At 41.3% G+C, this 21847-nt stretch overlaps 1 protein-coding gene across 3 annotated transcripts in view; it reads left to right on the top strand.

Annotated features, from left to right (window-relative positions):
* The window catches only part of mpp3a (membrane protein, palmitoylated 3a (MAGUK p55 subfamily member 3)), a 34241-nt gene extending 22864 nt beyond the window's left edge, over positions 1 to 11377 (top strand). For 2 of the 3 annotated variants that reach the window (XM_037088601.1, XM_037088602.1), the window contains 10 exons: positions 1492 to 1556; positions 2464 to 2484; positions 3439 to 3480; positions 5624 to 5689; positions 6327 to 6482; positions 6630 to 6710; positions 6796 to 6889; positions 7573 to 7681; positions 7910 to 8038; positions 9338 to 11377. In XM_037088601.1, the coding sequence (XP_036944496.1) occupies positions 1492 to 1556; positions 2464 to 2484; positions 3439 to 3480; positions 5624 to 5689; positions 6327 to 6482; positions 6630 to 6710; positions 6796 to 6889; positions 7573 to 7681; positions 7910 to 8038; positions 9338 to 9523 (949 nt within the window). In that variant the 3' untranslated portion in view covers positions 9524 to 11377. The remainder of the gene's footprint in view (positions 1 to 1491; positions 1557 to 2463; positions 2485 to 3438; positions 3481 to 5623; positions 5690 to 6326; positions 6483 to 6629; positions 6711 to 6795; positions 6890 to 7572; positions 7682 to 7909; positions 8039 to 9337) is intronic. The other variant, XM_037088603.1, reaches the window with a different exon arrangement.
* The last annotated feature ends 10470 nt before the right edge of the window (positions 11378 to 21847 follow it).

Here is a 21847-nt window from a genome sequence, read left to right as displayed (position 1 = left end):
TGTTCACGTCAGACGAACAACCTTGTGTAAACTCATCAGCGCCACCAGGACCGTACGATTCACCCTCTCAGCGCTGGCGTTTATTTTATCCAGTCGTTTGTAATCTGTTAAATCCACATTCATGTGTTCCACTTTGAGGGGTCAACTATGATTAGATGGAGCACCAAAGCAGCGTTGGAAAAAAAAAAAAATCGAAACACAGCATTGAATAGGCGTGAGCTGATACTGTTAGTGTCATAATCTGTCAGTAAGATGATCTGAGCAGGCTGGGAGATCCCTGCCAAACACTGCAGCGTCTGTTGGAATTAAACCACAGCTTAAACACAGTTAAAGACACAGGTCAGGCTCCAGGCTCTGAAATGCCTTAATATGGTGTTTTGTAGGCTAGATAAATGTTTATGGTGAAAAAACACATTTCTGCTGATGCTGCGGGCTCCTGCTGCGCTCTGAGCTTTAGGTTGAAACAGTGATGAATGAGTAAAATGTCTTTAAATGCATCAGCATGACTGAACACAAGTGACATCTCAGATCTGCTCAATGACGGACATCACACAGTGTGATGGACGGATTACTGAATGGGAGTTTGAATTGTCTGTTGATGTTTTCTTGTTAGAAAGTCAAACCACTACAGAGAGACGCACAGTGACCAGGACGACAGGGAAAACACCGACACAGGGATGAAGAACAACAACAGAGACATAGAAAATGACCACAAAGAGATGTGACAAAAATGTGACACAGAACGGCCACAGACTTCAAACGACTACAAAGAAATACAAAAGAAATACAAAGAGACATAAAACCACCACAAAAAGACACAAATTGAAATCAAAGAGACACACAACCACCTCAGAGAGACATGAAGTGACCACAAAGAGACGTAAAATGTTAAAATAGAGAAGCAAAACAAGTACAGAAACTTAGAACAGCTACAAAGAGATAGAATACAACCACAAACAAAAACACCTACAAAAACATATGAAATTACCACAAAGTGAAACCAAATGATGGCAAAGACACACAAAACCACCACAAAAAAACATATCGCGATCACAAAGAGACATAAAATGACCAAGAAGGGAGGCAAAACAAGTGCAGAGACTTAAAACTACTACTGACTACAAAGAAATACAAAACTACCACGAATAGACACGAAATGATGAAAGAGACATAAAATGACTGAAAAGGGTACTAAGCAGAAATGAAAACACATGAAATGATCACAAAGACATAGTGTAACGGTTTTGAGTCTCCTTCAGCTTTAGTCTTGTTGAAGCCGAGGGGTCCATTGTTTCATACTCTGTTTATCTGTTTATACACATTTATATGATCCTCTCTGCTTTATGATCAGATCTTTTGTTCCACCTCTCTGACACATCCTCCTCCACCTTTGGCTTACTGTGTTTCTCTGACCTGATGATTCTCTTCCTGCCTCCCATCCTCTTTGGCTTTTTGTTTTTTGTTTTTTTGTCCTGCGGCGCTTTCCTCCAGGCGACTGGCCTACAGGATGAAAATGGGCACGCTCCCGAATCCAAAATCCCCTAAAAAGCCTGTCTGTAAGTCTTTGCTTCCCAGGATTCCACTGCATCTTTCTGCATCATTTCCGTGTTACACATTTACTACCTGCAGCTTCTCTCACTATCAGCCCTCCCCTCAACGACACCGTACTCAGTCACTGTCATTTAAGGACAATAATATCTCCGCTGGATAAATGCAGCGATGTTTTCATTGATGTTTATTGACCTTTTCTTGCTGGTAATTGGCGTTCTCAGAGGCATTAGTATTCATTGTCCATCCTCTCCATGCTGCTGTGTGGACATGTTTTTTAAAAAGGGAAAAGAGAGAGAGAGATGGAGGGGCACAGAGACGGAGAGGGAGGGATCACAGATATGAATTAATCTCTTTCATGTTTGGTCCATCTGGCTCCAGAGCGGTTGAGCTTAAGCAGATCCAGACGGGGCATTACAAGCTGAGCCTGCTGAGAAACAAAGCCCCAACAATACATTACACTTCTCAATTTCTCATATAGGCGGCGTGTAAACGGCCAGGTGAGTGAGTAATGTGAGTGGTGGCTCTTCGTGGCACGTAAGCTGCATGCGATCCGATTAGGCCTGAGCCACGGGGAGACAACAAGAGCTTAGCAGTATGGCAGCTAGCCCTGCCACGGCGCGCAGCAGCGAGCCGGGCCGAGCTGAGCCGAGCCGAGCCTGCGGGGTCTTGCCTGTCTCGGCCTCTCTCCGCGCTCCTCCAGCTCTCTGATTAATTCCCCCTAAATCCTAGCAGGGGCTCTTTAAATATGGACGCCACCTCCACCCCCTCTGTCTCCTCTGTGACGTCACCGGCGACCAAATTTAACATCAGCAAATCCTCACACTCAAAAATATCCACTTCTCTCTTTGTCATTTGTCTCTGATGCTTCTAACGTTGTGCACTCTGTTTTCCCTTGTTGCAAATCTTTATCAGACGACCAAGGATGTGATAAAGGTGGGTACACGTGCAGAAACATCTCAAACATCCTCACGCAAAAAAAAAAAAAAAAAAGACACGATTAAACATATTCATAAAGGCCACTGAGCCTTTTGTGTGTTGAGCGGTTGCATGTGTGCTGGGGTGTGCGTTTAGGATTTCTACTGCTCATAGCTTAATTCCTCCCCTCCTGCTGTTAGCTCACCAGACCAGAATAGAGATTCTTTGCCTAGTTTAGCGTGTGTGTGTGTGTGTGTGTGTGTATGTGTGTGTGTGTGTGTGTGTGTGTGTATTGTACCAGGTAATGTGCAGGCAGAACAGCGTCCCTGGAGACTGCAGCCCAACCTAGCCGAAGTTGTTAAAGATAACAATAGCTCCTCTTTTCTTTTGCGTCATCTTCCCTCCCTGTTATCTTTTGTTCCGTTCGTCCCTCCTCGTCTTTACTCCGCTGTCGTCTCAGCCGCTGTTTTCATGTTTTTGTCTCGTTTTCCATCCATCATTTACCAATTTTCTCAAAATTAGTGCATATTATCATGAAACCACTGACTTTAGACATTTAGATGAGTCACAATCACGGTTTGGATGTGTAGATTTCTGTGTCCGAGGTCTCAGCTGAGCCTCTTTGGGGACTTCAGGCTTGTCTGGATCACAGCTGGCTCCTTTCCAGATGGGGGAGAGCCACATTTCTCCTCTTCTCTCCTCTCTTTTTCCTCCTCTCTCGTCTCGTAATGTCAAATCTTTCCATTAAGCCTCCGTTAGTGGCCGTTTGCCTTCATTATCTCTTGGCTGCCCCTCCGCTCTCTCGCCTCCTGCTGTCTGCCTGCCTGCTGCCTGTCGCCTGCCCTCTCCAGCGCCCGTGGCCCGCCCCCCCCCCCCCACCCTCTTTAACTCTTCCACCTCCCCGACTCCTTAACTCTTCCAGGTCTCTTACCCTGTGCTTACCCCCTCTTTTCCCTGCTTGCCTCCCTACAGAGGACTGTGACTGTGAGGGCTATTTCAATGGACAGTACATAGGTGAGAGCGTGCACACCTTTCTCCACCTCCTTCTCCCTATCTGCTCTTTGCCTGCTGCAGCCTGGCTGTGCGCTGGTTCCCCAGGTGCTTTTGTGCAAGGGGTCAAAAATGAGTGCTCGTAGGGTCGACCTATCTGGGGGTTGAGGGATAAGAGGAAGGTTTCCCAAAGGGTCGAATATGACGCCAGAGGTGGAAGACGGATGAAGGGAAGACGTGTGCAGATGTAGCAAAAGCGAAAACCTGTTACGAGTGTTTGGTATCAAACATGAGAGGGAAGTAATGCAGGGAAAAACTGTGTAGGAAGTGTCGTCTCACACTTCTGCAGGTGCCAGTAACAGATCTGCCTCTTCGGAGGCTCCGCTGCATAGTTAGAGTTGACAGATAGTTCAAAGTGTCAGATGTCACAGTACACAAGCAAAACAAACGTTTTATCAGACCAGAATAAATGTCGGCATGATACGATTCTACAAACCTCAGTAATTCTAAATTTGTTTCATACGAATCATATGAACATTTGTACAAAACAAATCTTATTATGTTAAGATTACATGTGTATCAGCTGACTGTCTTAGCAGTAGGTGGTGGTGGTTGTGTGACAGCAGCTAAACTTTTGTTCGAGACACCACATCCTCGTAGCTAAACCGTTAAATAGGTTGATTGCGAGTAACTCCCAAAACGATGTGACTGCTTCAGCCTTTGTCGTACATTTGCAATTTGGTTGGATTCTGGCATGAAAACTACTTGGTTAGGTTCAGGAAAACATCGTTGTTTGCCTTAAAATAACTACATTACCTACGTAACTTCAGTTACGTAATATATGTTGAACACTGGACATGAACAGCATCTCCTGTATGAATGTCGACCAACCCTCCATCCCCAGTCTCCTCCCTGTTTCCACTCTTTATACTTCCTTGCCTGCTTCCTTTCCACGCAAACTAAAGTTCGCTGCCCAGCTAAAAATGTAAATATGGGTCATAACAAGCTGCTTTCACAGTCGATGTTTCAGCTGACTAAACTGCGTGTTTTCAGCCAGACTTTTTGACTTTTTTTTGTTGGTGGTGGTGACAAAAAGCACAATGTTTTCCTCACCCTAACCAAGTTATTTTTGTTCCTTAACCTGACAAAACACACACACACATTGAAATGTAAAGATAGCTGAAACATGCGTGAAGTTTCTGTATATCAATGGTTTGCAGAAATGTACAATTCTAGCATTTGTTCTGGTGATTGGACTATGAATCACATATGTAACAAAGCATTATTATGCTGGTCATGAGTTGTTGTTTTTTTATTGTTTCACAATAACTATGTTATACTTAAAATAAAATATTGTTGTGTGGTAGTGGTAGGGGAAATAGAGACAGTCTTTAATGAGTATACTTAACTTGACAACTAAATATGCTGGATTTTTTTCAAAGAGATCCATAAATTACTCCCTGTGAAAAATATCCAAGAAAAGAGTAGAAATCTTAACAAAGCTCCTAAACCTAATTCACTTTCCTGTAAATGATTCGGAGAGTACAGACCTTTAAAATAAAACGTGACCATGTGTACTAATGGTTTATGTTGCACGATCAGGGAAAATCGTTACGGAGCGATTACATTAGTTCCCTTTATCCTCAACCCCTCTCTAGCCTTCCACTGCCCTCCCCTCTCTCACCCTACTTCAGCCCACCCTGACCCCCGTTTACCCCCCTCCCCACCCACCCTCACCCCCACATCCTGCGAGCTGCTGGAATGATGATGAGCACAAGGAGCGATCTGAACACACCTCCTCACTGTGAACACATTGTTAAAACTGTGCTTCCTCTTGTGCACTCTGCTTGGCGCTGTGAACCCTCCCCTCTCCATCCCCCCGCCTCACACCTTACAGTGATGGATCCTCCTAAACCTCCCTCCTCCTCCCGCCCTGCATCTAACTAACTGCCCCTGCTGCTGTGCTGTGGCCAGTGCGCTGCTCCCCACCCTCCCTTCCTCCCCCCAAAAAAGACCCTCCCCGCCCCACCCTGCCAGCACCCCTCCCCACCCATGAGGGCACTGCTGCGTTGGACGCATTGCACACTCAACCAGGCACGTTTGCTGCTCGTTCACCCTGTGTGGAGGTGTGAGGCTGGGTTGTGTGATGCTCTAACGCCAGTTATAGTCTCTCCTAAGTGTAAAGCAGTGGCGCCCTCCTGTGGCCAGGTGTTTTCCTGGGAATTTTATTCAGGTACAGTGCCCGGCTCATTCCCTCAGGTACACACCACTGAGGGGGGGATACAGACAGTCCTGGCCGTGGGAGACCCCGGTTGGCAGTCACTCTCTGCCTGACATGGTGTTTCTCAGGGCCAGGCTGTCCTGTGTGTCCTGCCTCAGCACTGTAGCCTCGTTCAGAGCAGCATGCCTTGTTTGGACCGTAGTGTTGGAAGATGATGTGTATTTTGGGTCACTGAAACTGGGAGTCTTTGAATGTTTTTGCTTCTTCAAGTCTCAGGCTTTAGGAGTTGATGTCTTTTACAGTCAGCTGCATGCCGTTTGATTTTCAGTTGAAGCATGATTTGGCTCTAAGTTCAGCTAATAACTCACACTATCAAGTTTTTACACTTCAGATAAGAGTGAGCTATTTTCATCCACAAAGGTTTTTTTTTTTAATGCATGACTATCAATGGGTTGGTCTTGAATTTAAACATGTTTGCTCACTGCACTTGTCAGATAACATTCTATACATGAGAGGCCTGCATCACAGACATGAAGTACTCATGTTATGCAATCTTCTATAAATACTTTTATGGTCCACAACAGCCTGACCCAAGACCTTTCTTTTTTTTTCTGCTCCTTCTCTCCTCCCAACTCTGGCTTCACTGTAGCTGGTTTACGGAGGAGTTTCCGGCTGAGTCGTAAAGACAGGCAAGGGTCCTCTGGAGAGGGCTCCGATCCCGGAGACCCCGATTTCATGACATACGAAGAGGTGACCCGCTACCAGCAGAAGCCCCATGAGAGACCCCGACTGGTGGTTCTGATCGGTGAGGCTGAGCCACTGAGAGGCACAAAATAATCTCCTGTGACTATAGTGACACCTTGTGGATCAAAATATGTGTTGCAACACACTGATGAATCATTTTTTGCAGCTTCTTGAGGCCTATGAAGTTAACTGCTTTCTGCCCCCAAAGGTTCCCTTGGAGCACGAATCAATGAACTCAAACAACGGGTGATTGCTGAAAACCCACACCGTTTCGCAGTTGCTGTACCACGTGAGTGACCTCACATTTAAACACACCGTACTTATCAATGACCCAACATGACATGCAGGTAATTTACTCTCTGGTGTTCCTGCAGACACCACCAGGCCCAAGAAGCCTCATGAGAAGGAGGGAGTGGAGTACCACTTTGTCACCAAACAGCAATTTGATGCAGACGCTTTAAACAACAAGTACGTTTACACTAAGTCTTTTGCAGAATTAATAAGACATGCTCAAATAGCTACACATTTGTCATTGTAGCTCAGTGGGTAGAGCGGGTTTAGTGATCGGAAGGTTGCTGGTTTGAATCTCTGCTATCCTGGGGTGGTACTGAGCTGCATGTCGAAGTATCTGAACCCCAGAAACTGAACCCCAAAATTGCTCCTAATGTGCCATTGGCACCTTGTGTGGCAGCCTTTGCCATCATCTGCCTTCACCCAGAAACATAATTGGGATTGGCTCCAGTAACCAAAATGGAGGATAAAGCGATAACATCCCTGCGACCCTCACAGCAAAAGCGTTCATTCATGGATTTTATCTAATAGGTGAACTCAGATGAAACTAAATAAATGTTTAGAGGTAGGACAGTCTGGCAGATAGATGCCACAATAAACTTTTACTAGGAAAGAGACAACTTGATGGAAAGCAATTAATACCGAATCAACAAGAAGACATGAATCGTGCTGAATTTGTCGGAGTAAAGTTCTGTCAGCTTTGTTAAGTTTCTCCTCACTCAACTTCGCTTAAAAACATGCATTTTGTTAAGGGAGTCTGGAAATATTGGATTGATTGCGGTGCATGTAGATACCAGGTCTGAACAGCTGCTTATATAATTTGCTACAAGCTATAACATGATCTCATTGTCTGTGTTCAGGTTCATAGAGCACGGGGAATACAAGGAGAACCAGTATGGCACAAGTATAGAAGCCATCCGCTCTGTGCAGGCCAAGAATAAGATGTGTGTCGTGGACGTGCAGCCTGAGGTAAGAGTCATGTGGCAGCCACTGAGCACATCTTGTTTAATGTGCTTCCAAATGCATCACGACGTTCTATTATAGATCCTGCAGGCGGCAGCAGTTTGCTGAGTGGATGAAGGGCAGGAGGTCGCATCACATCTGCTCACAGCGTGTGGAGTCTGATGATGTTCTCCTGCCGTGTCTGATTTCTGACCTCTGTTTGCTCTGTCGTTTGGAAATCCTCCACCACTCCAGGCGCTGAGGAGGCTGCGGACAGCGGAGTTCAAGCCCTATGTAATATTTGTCAAGCCTCGAGTCCCTGAGAGCAGACGTCGCCGCAGCGCCGCCACCTCACCAGGAGGGGGAGATCACGGTCGTGTTACAGTGAGTCCTGATTTTTATTTCAGGCAGTTAGAGCTGTGTGAAGGCTTCTTTAGTCCAACACCTGGAGAACAAGCAGATTTTAACAAGTTTCAAACCTCTTCATACGGCCACTTAATCTCGCCTCCGATACCGACTTGCTACATCAAATTTGAAACATGCAAGCTGGGTATCATTTCCCCTTCTCTTTTTTTAAATTTTATTTTTATTAAGTTTTTCAATTTACAGAATAATGGAGAAAAGAAAAAAAAAGGAACAGAGTGCACAGACGGAAAATTTACACAGATACCTTGTTACACAGGGAAAGATATAACAATAAGTATATTTTGTTGGACCAGGGGTTAAAGTTACTTCGATTAGATTTGTTCTATTTATCCAGTCTACTCTTCTTATCAGAACAGGACTAAACCATTCACACACCAGAGTACAGCAAACGATTTTTGGCTCAAAACAAATGCTTGTCAGCCCGTCTATGAGTATGCAAGACCAAACATGCAAATATGATTGCAATTTGCAAGGGACGTTCAATTATAATTTAATCAACTTTATTAATTGTGCTCAGGGAAATTACATTTTTACACCCTGTTGTTTTTTTTTTTTTATTTTTTTATTGCTCACTCACTCAAAACACACAAACACACATGCTGCCACAAAGTCGGTGCTTGAAGCACCCTCCGGTTCCCCCATCCAAGTCCTGCTGGACTGAGCTGCTCTCGCCCTCATTATTTGTAAAACATGATGCTGCTTCCATCTGCAGTCATGAATAGTTATTGTGGAACAGGCTGTTTGTTTAAACGTGTTCGATGGTTTAACAGGAGCAGCCAAAAGCACAGTCTGCTTAGCATCCTCCAGAATTTATGTTAATGTGTTGCTTCCCTCAGATGTCTGACAGGCGTTCAACCTAGTGAGAAGGTGGTCAGTGTGATCCTGAATGTACAGAAGCCCTGAAGGACAGGACAGGATTTTTTTTTTATTCTAAATTGTGTTCTGTCCTTTTTGACTTAAGAACTTAAGAATTGTAACTCTATTTTAACTTTAAACTTTAAACTTTTTTTTAAGGAATACAAACTTTTTGTGTGTCTGAAACAAGTGAAAAAAGGTTCTGGCAGGAGAAAAAAAATATTTTTATAAGTTTATCCAGGAAAAAGAATTTCACCATGTCTTAAGTTATAAACAGAGGACAGAAAACAATTTAGATCAGAATGGATTACAAGAAAAAAACAACAACTATGTCCTCACGAGGTTCTTGCATGCATGTGTCTCTTTTTGTACAATATCACTTCCATTTGCTTTCTGCAACAGGATGAAGACCTCCAGGAGATGCGTCAGTCTGCCATCCAGATCGATCAGCAGTATGGACACCTGGTGGACCGGGTCCTGATCAAGGAGGACTCAGCCAGTGCCTGTGCAGAACTGCGAGGTATCTTGGAAAGGCTGGAGCGAGAGTCCTTCTGGGTGCCTGTCAGCTGGGTGCGGAGCCAGACTTAAAACCCGTCTGCATCCTCCAAAAGAACTTCACAACCCACCCACCCAAAATCCTGCACTGGTCCTCTCCTCATGAGCTGATACCCCTCTCCCCCCCCCCCCAAAAAAAAGGCCTGCTGGCACAGCCTGGGAGTCTGCTGAACTCCCCCCCCCCATGTGACTGATGCAGGGTTGGTCAGCTAGCCGTAAACTGAGGCACCACAGGGAGAGGATGATGTCAGAGGAATACCTTGTTGCCGGGGCGATGCAGCAGATCGACAGCTCTCTTGGCCCGAGGCCGCCCAAAAATCCCAGATTTACTGTCACCTCCTCGAGTCGTATGTATCCAGGTTTGGTTTTAATTTATAGACTGACTTCAGAGGACGAGGGATGGATGAACAATCTTAGCCTGAGAAGCGTTTTATTCCTCACGCGTCACTAGAGTGTGTCAGGTCTGGGATCTCACTCAGAGGATTGTTCAGTCAGTCAGCTTTACTGTGACTCTCATTGGAGTACCTTTTAGTAGCATGTTTTTTTTGTTTTGTTTTGTTTTATTCATCTCAATGCCAATCGCAGAATGCTTCCAATTAATTCTTACTGCTCATGCATCCTGTACAGTATAAGAGCCGATCATACATTCGTTCAGGAGTAATTAGAATGTACAGCTAAGTGAATGCCATTTGAAGCTGTTTCTTTTTGCTAAAGTCTCATAAACTAAATTATACCCGAACGGAATGTGAGAAGTTTATTTTCTACCAAACTGTTTGTTTTTAGGAAACGCATGACGACTGGTTATTTAATCTCAGATGTACATATTGTAAATGTCACTCCTCGTGTGCCAACGAAAGATCTCGTAGCACTTCAATGCAACCTGTTTACCGTCGATCCCTGGGAACCCCACGTCTGTTTGTGTGTGTATAATAATGCTGTGCACAAAGTGTGTGTGGATGGATGTCACAGTGTATGTTCACATACACCAACCTGAGATGCTCCTTTTATGTACAGGAATGGATTTTGTACAGTTTTCCTCGCACATATCTGTATTTTTGACTGCGGGAGAAGAGTCGGGTACTCGGTGTCTGTTTACTTTGATAATCAGGGTTTTGTGTCATTGATGTCTTGTCAGACTGGAGATGTCAGTGTTGAGATGGGAGATGTAATATCCACAGCTGTCACAACTCATTTGCAACTATCTGCAAAGACTCAAATAATTGAGGCATAATTTAATTTATTTATCAAGAGAAAACATTCCGACAATTGTCAGGATTCTTTCTTTTTTTTCTTGTTTGATGGTAAAACTGAGAATAAGTTTGCCTGACAAAACACGCAACCTGAAGATATTTCCTTTTATGATTAGGGATGTGTGATAGACATTTCTTACCATTTTTGTGAAATGTCAGAGAGAAACTGCGACATACTTATGGAAACCCCTTTTTGTCTCTACTGTGTTTGACTTGAAAACTGGTGGGAAAAAAAAGGTTTTTCCAGGATAATCTTTCTAAGTTTGTGAAAAAAAAAGAAAAAAAAGAAAGAAATTCAGCTGTGACTAATGTGTGAAATGTCTGAAACCAAGTGAAATTCTCTTTCAGGAAAAACACACTCTTGTGTGACCTCAGAAAGGTTATCCTGGCAAAACCTTGTTTCACCAGTACTCAACACATAATAACAGGAGAGAAACACAATTTAGAAGTAACAGAAAATGGAACATCAGAAAAAATATTTTCTTAACTTGCCACTTGTACACAATACTGAGTAATGAAAACAGTTCAGTAGCAGCTCTATCTGAAATTACAGACTTGACAAAAACATTATAAATGGTATAAATTTGACATCACTGTGGTATTTACAGTAGCAAAATAAATGTTTTTTAAAGTTAAAGGACAGGTTCACACTTCTTCAGATCTGTTTATGAAGAATAATCACAAAATCCAACATGTACAGTGAAAGAGTTCTCAGTTGTAATCGTTCCTTCTCTCTGTAGTGTTGTACATGGACGCAAAGAGTAAAGTCATGTCTCGTCTTTTTTGGATCTCACCAAAGATTCTGTTAACACACACACACACACACACACACACACACACACACACACACACACACACACACACACACACACACACACACACACACACAGCCTGTTCCCTCCTGAAAAAATATAGTCTACTCTTTAGCCATATTGTTCCTTTATTGTGAAAACCGGTGCTGAATAAAGTCCAATCAAATGATAAAACAAGGCAGTGATGTTGAAATATAAATCATGATCTTTATTAAAATGCTTCCCCTGGTTATCCAGTATTTAGCATCACAATGTGATGAATGTTGGAACCTTCAGCCAAAGTCTTCAGAAATACATACTTATGGAAAGTTGGCTCAAAATGTTTGCAGGACACACGATAATTTAACAGTCGGACAGCAGAGAACTGTTGCAGACTTTCTAGGAACAAAGCTCAGAGTCTGGGACACTGTTGAGAATCACTTTATCAGTTAACTCAGACTGTTGCTCATATTCGCTTCTGCTGAACTTAAATAATTCATACACAGAGGAAGAAAAATGTTGTCTGCCATCATGTGTAAAGAGGACGTATGTAGAGGAGAAATTATAGTGACCAAGAGCTTGTTATGACAAAGACTTGAAACAATGTGAACCTCTCATTTAACAACAGATTAACCATCTACACTGGATGAACATATTTTGGATCACTCCTACACTGGAATTTGTCTTACTTGTGTGTTGAAAATTAAACTGCTTCCAGATCCCTTTCTGTTCTTTTTGTAATAAACACACACTGATCTGTGGATCTCTTCATGTGCTGTATGAACCAGAAAACCCTGAATGTTGAGTTTGTAACGTGACAAAGTGCCATAATAAAGCTAGCTGAATCAAAAGTGGTGCTTCATTCAGAAGGTTTTTACTTTACAGTGTTTGCTCGTCCCGCAGTTTGCCCTAACATTGAAATGTCAAAATGTTTAATGTGTGCGTTTACCTCTCAGCTGTTTTTTGGCTTCAGCGTGGTTCATTTAAGTGCATTGAAAGCTCTGCCAAGGAGTCCTCGGCTTGTGTCCACAACAGCACTCCACACACATCACATCTCTATTCTGTCGGCGATGTTCTCCAGGTGGTATCCACTGGGGAGAGATTGTTGTCAGAGTGATAGATAAGACAGAAACAAATCGAGGGTCTGCAAAGAATTTAAATGCTCTTCGGAGGGACATAAGAGCCTCAAGTTCAAACTCTTTCATGTCTTTGCTTTGGAGGTGGAAGAAACTAGCTATCGGTAAATGAAGTGTTCATGGCCGAACACTTCAGAACAGAGTTTTGACAAACAAACTTTTAGATACTAGCAAACAGGATGAATGCCCTCGGTCAGTGTCATATTACTATGTTTTGTTACTGATGCATTAACATTGAGAGCAGCGTTTTAATCTTATAGTTGATCCAGATGTAGCTAATTTCATAGCTTCATAGACTGTGATGTCTGATATTTGACTTAAGTTAACTGGCCACATTTTTGATATTTCATTTAAACATAAATGCCAAAAACTTTCTGGTTCGTTTGCTCTGTTTTATATTTCATCTCTGCGCTGAACATCTTTGGTTTCTGGCACAGCGGATGGACAAAATATAACCTTTGAGGACGTCGGCACAGAGTAATTATTCATTATGAACTGTTGGCTGCAGACTGAATTTATGAGGTCATCTCGTATTCTGCATCTAAAATCTTAAATCTTAAACTATGAACTATCATAGCTTTCAAATGAATGGCTAACAAGCAAGTCTAGAAAGAAGGTAAAGTCTTTTCAATATCAGTAATAGCTCAAAATTTAAAAAAGAAAAATAAGAAAAGTGGATCGACAACTCATACAAATGCCTTAAAACTGCACTTAAAGTTCAATACCTGAGTTTATACCTTTTTACTTCCCATCACTGTCACCCAGCAGTTCAGTGCTTTTTGCGACTAGCAAACCAGTCTTACCAAGATAATGATAATAATATTATTGACTTTATTTGTTTAACACTTTTAAGAACATGGTTTACCAAGTGCTTTGACAGAACAAAGGAAGAATACAGTTACGAAGGACGATAAAATAGATTGCATGAAATAGTTGAAATAACAGAAGAAATCATACAAATTAGTATTTCTTTGAAATGCACCTTTAGATCACAGTATCTATGATACATTGAGATAAATATATAAAAAAAAACGGTAATAAACATGCTGCAAGAGTGTAGTGGTTGTCCTGATTAAAACCGTTCCCTGTGGAGGAAAAACTTATTTCCCTTTATTACTTTCCTGCAGTAAACACCTTTTTGGACCTGGCAGTAATTCGTCATTACCGTCTGCTTTCAGTTTCTGTAATTGAAAAAAGATAGGAAGCCCATTATTCTGCCTGTGTAGCGCAGGTTTTTCGTTAAGTTCTGCGAGGGTTCATCATCGACTTTCTTTCTCTCCCTCTCATATGCAATTACCTCTGCGAGTATCCTGTGACTCCTGAGACCGCCGCTGACAGAGCCAATTAAAGTAGGTAACAATCATTTTAATTAGTGAAGCTGCTTCACGGAGAAAATGGAACCGTGCTGGTGTGCTGAGGCTGCACATACATCCACTGACATTCATTACAGAATGTGCTGTGATACACAAGCTCGGTGGTTAATAAATCCCCCCCACAAAAAAAGAAAATAAATCCCCAGCAGTTTATATGTTTATAAAAAGATTTGTTCTGTTTCTTCGCTAACCAATTTAATTTCCCAAGTTCAGTCAGCTGTTTCAGTTCATTTGCCAAACCATGTGGGGAAAAAAATTCAGGTGAATCTTTTTTTTTTTTTTTCCCCCCTTTCAAAAAAAAAAAAAAAAAGTCCCCAGAGAAAAACTTTTTTCAGCTTCTTTCACAAATGAAAAAAAAGAATACTTAGGGTGATTTTATTTTATTTTTTTCAGACAGGAGAGAATATTATTCAGATCAGTATAAGAATAGAGATGACCAGACAAAGATACTTACTCACTTGACCCTCTGGGCTTCCGTACGCGTTGTACCTTTAACATATTTACTGTTTTAGTTAATCATATTAGCATGCTAACAACACACAAAATATGAATATTAATCTATCCATGACACACTGTACAAATGAGACAGTATCAGAGTTTTTAATTACGTTTTTTCACACTTTTGACACAGCCGAGCGATGACATCCCAAAAACATCCTGACAACATTATCGTTAACCTCCAGCTCACCGAGAGAGAAGATGAGCACTATTCTGAAAACAACTTTAACTCAAAATTCAAGAATAATCAATTATCTTTTTACATGTTAAACAATTACAGTAGCGAATGTGTCAACTTCAATGCAAACGTTACCAAGAATATGATAAAACTGAACTCCAGGTTGACAGAGAATCACTGGCTGTGCTCTCTGAGAACTATTAAGGTACATGAAGTTCAAGAGGACAAAAATAATAATTAAAAAAAAAAGTAATTATAGCAGGGAGTGGAACCACGCAGAGATTTGTAATTAGTCATGTTTATTTTTACTTCATAGTTAATGATGTTTCCTAATAGCTTCAGAGCGGGGGATCAATTCTCTCTCTCTTGGCTCATTTTGGCTTTTTTTTTGTAAACCCAATTATATGAGGGCATTATGTAATCGAATAGAGATTTAGGCTTCAAAAACTTTATATTTAATAGTCTAAAGAAGTCAAAAAGTGTGTTTTGAGGCCTGCTTTGTAGAAAGATGATTTAAAAAAAAAAAAAACATGAACATGAATGTGTGCGTCAAGCCTTTGACCTCATGCGGGCCCTGAAGGCAGCTATAATGAGGATGATGTATTGAGCCACGATTGAATCTGAATTCAATTACAGGTATATGGTGTTTGGCACCGCAGCACTGCTGTCTAAGCCACACTGGATGTATTACAGGTCCCAGCTGAAGATATAGTGGAGTTTAGAGAACAGCTTCCATCTGAGCGCTGCTTCTGAAGATAGATGAGATGACCTTCACACTGAAGAGGCTGAACGTCTCACCTGGTCTCCTGTTTGAATTACAGAGTTGGGATGCAAATCACTCAGAAATGAGTGTTTGTTGACTAAAGCACGTGATTAGAGATAATAACCTCTTTTAATTTCCAACAGAGAGGGAATTAGAAAAGGTTGACCTCTATAAATGAGTGCAGGGAGGTTTGCTGTGATTCTCTTCATATCAACACAAGCGTCGTCCTTTGTTGATCCCTCTGCTGTATTCAAGTTCAGATAAATATGTAGGTCTGAGGAAAGTCTTCTCTTACCTGTGTTATTTTAATGATTTTTTTCTTTCTCTGAAAAAAAGTTTTCTCAGTGTGTGAAAAAAAAGTTTGAAAAAGTTTTTATGGATGAAAATTTTCATGAACATTTTTTTTCATGTTTCAAACTGAATACAACAATGAAGAACAACATATGCATGTAATAACTACTTACATTTCATTTGTTTTTCTTGTTGTGGATCGTTATAGTTATTCTTCATTGTCGTCCTCATCTTCCACTTCTCTCCATTTTAAAGCCAGGGTTGTTTAGCGCGCCAGGTATACTGAGCTGTGTCAGTCAAAATCTAATTAACCAATGGGGACGCTCTGCTGAAAACGCCCGCACAGCTGAGAGGTTTGTGCCAAAACTGCAAACAAAAAGTCAGCCAGCGCAAACAGAGCTGCAGAGAGAGAAGCAGAGGGAACCATAAACAAAATAATGCATTATTAGAAAAGTAAACGACCAGTACTTTATACTAAACTATTTGATTGCAAGTTATAAGTTTTAGTTTTGAAACTAGTTTTATGTTCTCTCAAATTCCTATTTTTGTTTGACATTTAAGAAGTTTTGTTTGTTTCTTTTGGCACAAATTTGGCTAAACAGTTGTATTGGAGCCCCTGGTTTATTGGTGTTACGTCGGCACAAGAAAAACACAAAATTATGACCATTAATCATGATGTAACATGAAAAGGCCAATATGTCAGAATGAAGCCATTAAAAGTTCTGTGCCAGTGGAGACTTGATGTGGATGTTTCCCTGGTAACACTTTGTCTATTTCAGTCACAGTGGGGAATGAATTCATCTTAGGCCTGTAACTGACAATTAAAAATGTGTTTGTTTATTGTTTATTTTTTGCCTTTAAAAGACGGAGAGATGGACTATTTAGCTGCACTGTTCAGTTATCACTGAAGGTCACTTGTGATGATTTTTGATTGAAAAACAAAGACAAGACAAAATCGTTCCAACATTATTCTCCCCTGTGGTGCAACACTGTGGGGAGATCAACTAAATGGAAGTTTTAGTTATTCAAGTTAATTACACTGCTTTTATCGATTTCGAACAAAGGAAGTTAAAGCTGCATGAGTAACGTTCAAGACCAAACTCCTGTCTTCAACCTTTTTCGGAGGTGTGTTTAGCTCGCTGCGCCCTCAAGAAAAAAAGCACCTGACCACTAATGTTCCCGCAGAAACCTTTGGAGCCATGTGACCAAATTGTTGTGGATGGCCTTCAAAGACGAGTGGAGGGAGTTTCTTCCATACAGATTAGGACCCTGATAATCAACCATCGTATATGGAGGATTGTTTTGGGCGTCGACATACTTTCGACCATGTGTTGTAACAGAGAGTCGAACTGGGACACACTTCAGAGGAGGCGACTGATGGTTGCTACACCATACGACATCGCTGAGATTGAATTCTGGATCAGTTCTCCGTGGATTTAGTCCGGTCATGGTTTGCATTCATCACGTCCTGAGAGGTCTGGAGGAGACATGACTGAGATCATATCGAGAGGGGCGGCTGTACCGCCACTAGATGGCAGGAGCAGAACGTCAGGCAGGAGACGATGTTGGAGATATTCTCACCCTTAAAATTGCTTTGTGATGACGATGTTAACATCCCAATTTCTGCCTGCCTCCAGGCACTCAGAGCCGCGTCACACTCCACTTTGTTTATTCACTCGTGCTGTTACATGTGAGTTGAAAAAAGCTTGTGAATAAATCCATATTTCTCAGGGGTGGTGCTGAAAAGGGCTATGTGTTATTGGGCTCGTGATAGCACGCAGCAGCGGTCCTGCTTCTCCACAATCGGCCCATCTAATCTCATCTGCGCTGCCTCTTAGGTACAGTGCAGCGGGAAGGCCACACATTTATCTCCCCACACGACTTTTTTCATAATGTAACTTGTAGTAAGTAGATTTCTCCGTGATGGATGAAGCAGAGAACAAATGATTGCAATCGTGAAGCCGCTCTGTAAACGTTTCCCCCGTGTCCTTGGTTTCATTGCTGCGGCCCCCTCAGGTGGTGTTATCTATCAGCTGTGGTACAATACACTTTATTGAAGAGCATACACACACACACACACACACACACACACACACACACACACACACACACACACACACACACACAGATTTGAACACACACTCAATCGGCAACCTGTTCCACCATTATGACTGTGATTGCTTTGGGATTTGGTTTTCTTTCATTATTCGTTTGTCAATCTTAATTCAAATCAAACTTTGAATCGCACTGGGGTTTTTTGTTTGGACAGATCGAGATCAGAATGTATTCCCTCCGAAAGCTTTCCGTCAAATCAGGCATCTGATGGAGTGCGAGCTCTGCGAGCTGTTGCATCAGGAGAAAGAAGATGTGCTAGGATTCACTTTTCTCTGTTATTATTAAGGTTTTCATGTAAAGAAGATCAACATGTCCATCCTTGTTATTATTTAGAAAACATGAACCTTTCAGTACTTTCCCCTCAACTTTGTCTTTGTGGCTCAACAGCCCTCATATGGGTCGACATTCATGGTCCCCAGAGGATGAAGCCAGTGGCCTTTTGCGATCCTCAGACTTTATATCAAGCGTAACATTTAGGTCAAAATATCGTCCGATACTTTGCAATACTTTGCTTTATCAGTAACTACCTGTAAACCTAATGACACCAGCCGTGAATAATCTATCACTGGATCTAAATGTATATTTATGCTTTAAATTATAAATCAAATACTGACTTCACTTATCATGTACAGATGTCTATTTCAGCTCAGGGGCAGCGCAGATAATTATCTCCAATCGTTTCCTTCATTTAATCACACTTCTGTGTATATCATATAATATAACATGACATGTTCTTCCTTAGGTCCATTTTTATCTTTGGGTTTTTCTCATTTCTTTCTAAAGAACATGAACATGTACATTTATAAATGATGTCTACTCTACCTGAGTAATTACATTTATGCTACTTTATGAATATATTTATTCTGTGAAAACATGTTTCACAAATTTTCACAATTCACAATTTTCTTGTGAATATTCTTTGTACTTGATTTTACACACCAAAACATTCTTGTGAAATTTGGTTCACAAATATAAAAATGAAAGAACATTTTTGAACTTGGTTACACAGAATTTTATTTAGGGATTTAAAATTTTTTTTTTTTTTTTACAAAAAAAGGCTTGTGCCATTTTTTCTTGAATTTTATTTTGAAAATGTTTTGACTCTGTTTCACAAAATAAAATGTCCTGTGGATTTCTTTTGAACATTTCATTGTGAACCTTTTGAATTCACACAGAATTTTGTAAGGGAAACATTTTTCACTCCGTTTCACAAGAAAAGGTTTGTGAATTTTTTTTCTGAAATATTTTTGAAAATGTTCTTCTGACATTTTCATTTGATTTCACACACAGAATAATTCACATGAAATTTGTTTTGAACATTCTTGTGATATTTTTTCTTCACTCTTTCACACAGAAAACACGTCTTGTGAAATGTTTTTTGAAGAATTTATTTATTTATTTATTTCACATCTTATGAATTTTTTATTTTCTTTTCATGTTGTGAAAATAGTTTCACATGGTTTTAGACATTGAAAAAAATTCTCTCATATTTTTAGGTCAAACACATGAGAGAATATAATTTAGATCAGACTTAAAAAATGTATCACCAGAAAAAAAAGTCTCACTTGTTACACATTATACTCCCCATCATGTATTTTATTTTGTAGTTAGAGCTCCTAAACAAACAGTATAATTATCTTGGTAACTGTGATTCTACTGCACAGATGATTGAGATGATAAACGACACTGCTTCATGTGAAGAGAGTGACAAACGTCTTCAGACACACTGATAACATCCACGTATCAACTTTCAGTAAATTTCAACACCATCTGTGAAGTTTGGAAACATCTCATCATCGTCCTCAAGGCTGAGAGTAATACCCATGAAGCATAAGATGATTTTGGGTCAGTAGCTTTTTGACTTCTTGGCATTTCAGAAACATATCTAGAATGAGGATTAAATGCACAGTTAGACTTTCTGAATCAGGACCTGAGAGGTCGCCACACTGATGCCAGGCTCTTATTTATAGACTTCTCTTTAACATTCAGTACCATCCAGCCGCTCCTTTTCACTCAAAGGCTCATCTGCCACTTTGAACTCGATCCTAACCTGATTGGTCGGATAATGGACTTTTAACTGATGGCATTCTCTCCAACCAGCTCCACTTATCCACCGGCTCCTCCCGAGTTTGCAGTCTCTGCCCTTTCTATTCATCAAGAGAAGACGAGGGGGGTGTCATCACCCTTGTTAGCAGAACGACCAAAGTGCCCCCCAAAGTCCATCTGCCGTCCTCCTCTACATCTGCAGATGTCAGAGAGAGTGCAGGCCAGATTGATTAGTTGATCGCTTGCTCTGCCTGACTCATCGATCTTTTATCTGACTGAGGTTTGTACAAGTTAGAGTCTGTGGCTCTGAGAAATCAGTCACTGGGCTGTGCACGCATGAATCCATGGTGCTTCTCACAGCGATGAAGCAGCAGACTGATTTGTAACTGTGCCTTTCTGTCTCACAACCGTCACCCAGTTTCAACCTTTAATATTCTCCCGACTCCCTCCAACACATATTTAATTCTGCGCTATACTGCAGCATATATACTCCAGAGTAGTTTCCCCTCCATGGTCAGAGAAGACACAGACACGCTGCTGCCTGTAGTATTCCTATAATATCCCTCTGTTTCTATGATCACATACACATTTGCTGATGAGTCTGTGTTCGTCAGCCTTCTTGAAGAGGACGAATAGGAGGAAGTGGTAGAAGACTCTGAGGCTTGGTGTGAGTGTTTCCTGCAGCTAAATGTGTAACAAATGAAAAACAGCATTGATTACTGACTTTCGTAAAAGTGTCTAGCAAGCCCCCCTGCCAACTGTTTGTAAAGGTGATGATATCGATCTCCTTGTAAGCCACAAATATTCGGGTGTTGATAATAAACAGTGTCTCAAACCCCACGTTGATCCTGCCTATAAAAATGTCCAGCAAAGATGAACTATTTTAAAGCACCTGCTGAAGTGATGACTCTCTTTTCCAGATGTTTGAAGATTCAGATCATTTAGGTGAAACCTGAAGTTATTGCACTCAGGATTGAGTTTCAGGGCGCCTGCTGGAGGACTAAATGACTCCATGCTCTCTGATCCCTGTACTATTGACGTGCTCGATAGCAATTAGCACTTTGGCTGCATTCCTCGCACCAGGCCAGCGTTTCTGAAACTTCTTCAGACCACTTTACGGACCACCTAACTTCCCAACATCCCCCCAAAACAACTGATCTAATTCAACAGCATAATAAAATTACAAGCTAATGAGTTGCTGGTCTTAAAAACAACCAAGCTTTCTCACTTGCTGTCGTGTCTGTCGCCATCCTCTTACAGTCATAGTCTCACAGAACCCGCTGCGCTGATCGTTAGCTAGCAGACATCGCTGGAGCAAAAACAACCAGTTCAAATAATGACGGTTGAATTTACATATGCGCTCATATAATATCTGAAACAACACATCTATTCTACTCATTAAGATGGTTCGGAGTCACAGACAGTTTGAGAAACACTGGATTTGAAATGAGGCGTTTTTTTTTACAAAATCTACTCGTGGACCACGAGGGGGCGCTCACGGAGCATCACAGCACATTTAAAGCTCCTTCTTAGCTTGTGACCTGACAGAGAGAGCCGTGATGAGGCTCCATGTCATGTTTCAGCATCCCACTCATCAGAACAAATGATGGCAATGCATCTGACTGCAAACCACGGATATGATGAAACTTCACATTACTTTATGTTACAACTTTATGTTTAATTATCTACTGTATGTTGGGCACAGAAACCAGTTGGTTATGGTAAAAGAAGCGTTATGTTTTGGCATCGGTCGGCACAAACACAGATCTCAAAAGTATCCAGACGTGTTGATCTCGAACTGCTGTCACTGGCTCCTCACAGGCTTTTATTAAGATAACTGTTAGAAAGGTTTGAGAAAAGTACAAAATAAGGACAAATGTGTGAAGAACAAGTTCATGCTTTTATTTCTTTAGTGT

This window comes from Acanthopagrus latus, chromosome 23 (genome assembly GCF_904848185.1).
Source record: "Acanthopagrus latus isolate v.2019 chromosome 23, fAcaLat1.1, whole genome shotgun sequence".
Classification (NCBI taxonomy): Eukaryota; Metazoa; Chordata; class Actinopteri; order Spariformes; family Sparidae; genus Acanthopagrus; species Acanthopagrus latus.
Note: the sequence above shows the minus strand (reverse complement) of the source record. Positions and strands in the feature narration are given on the sequence as shown.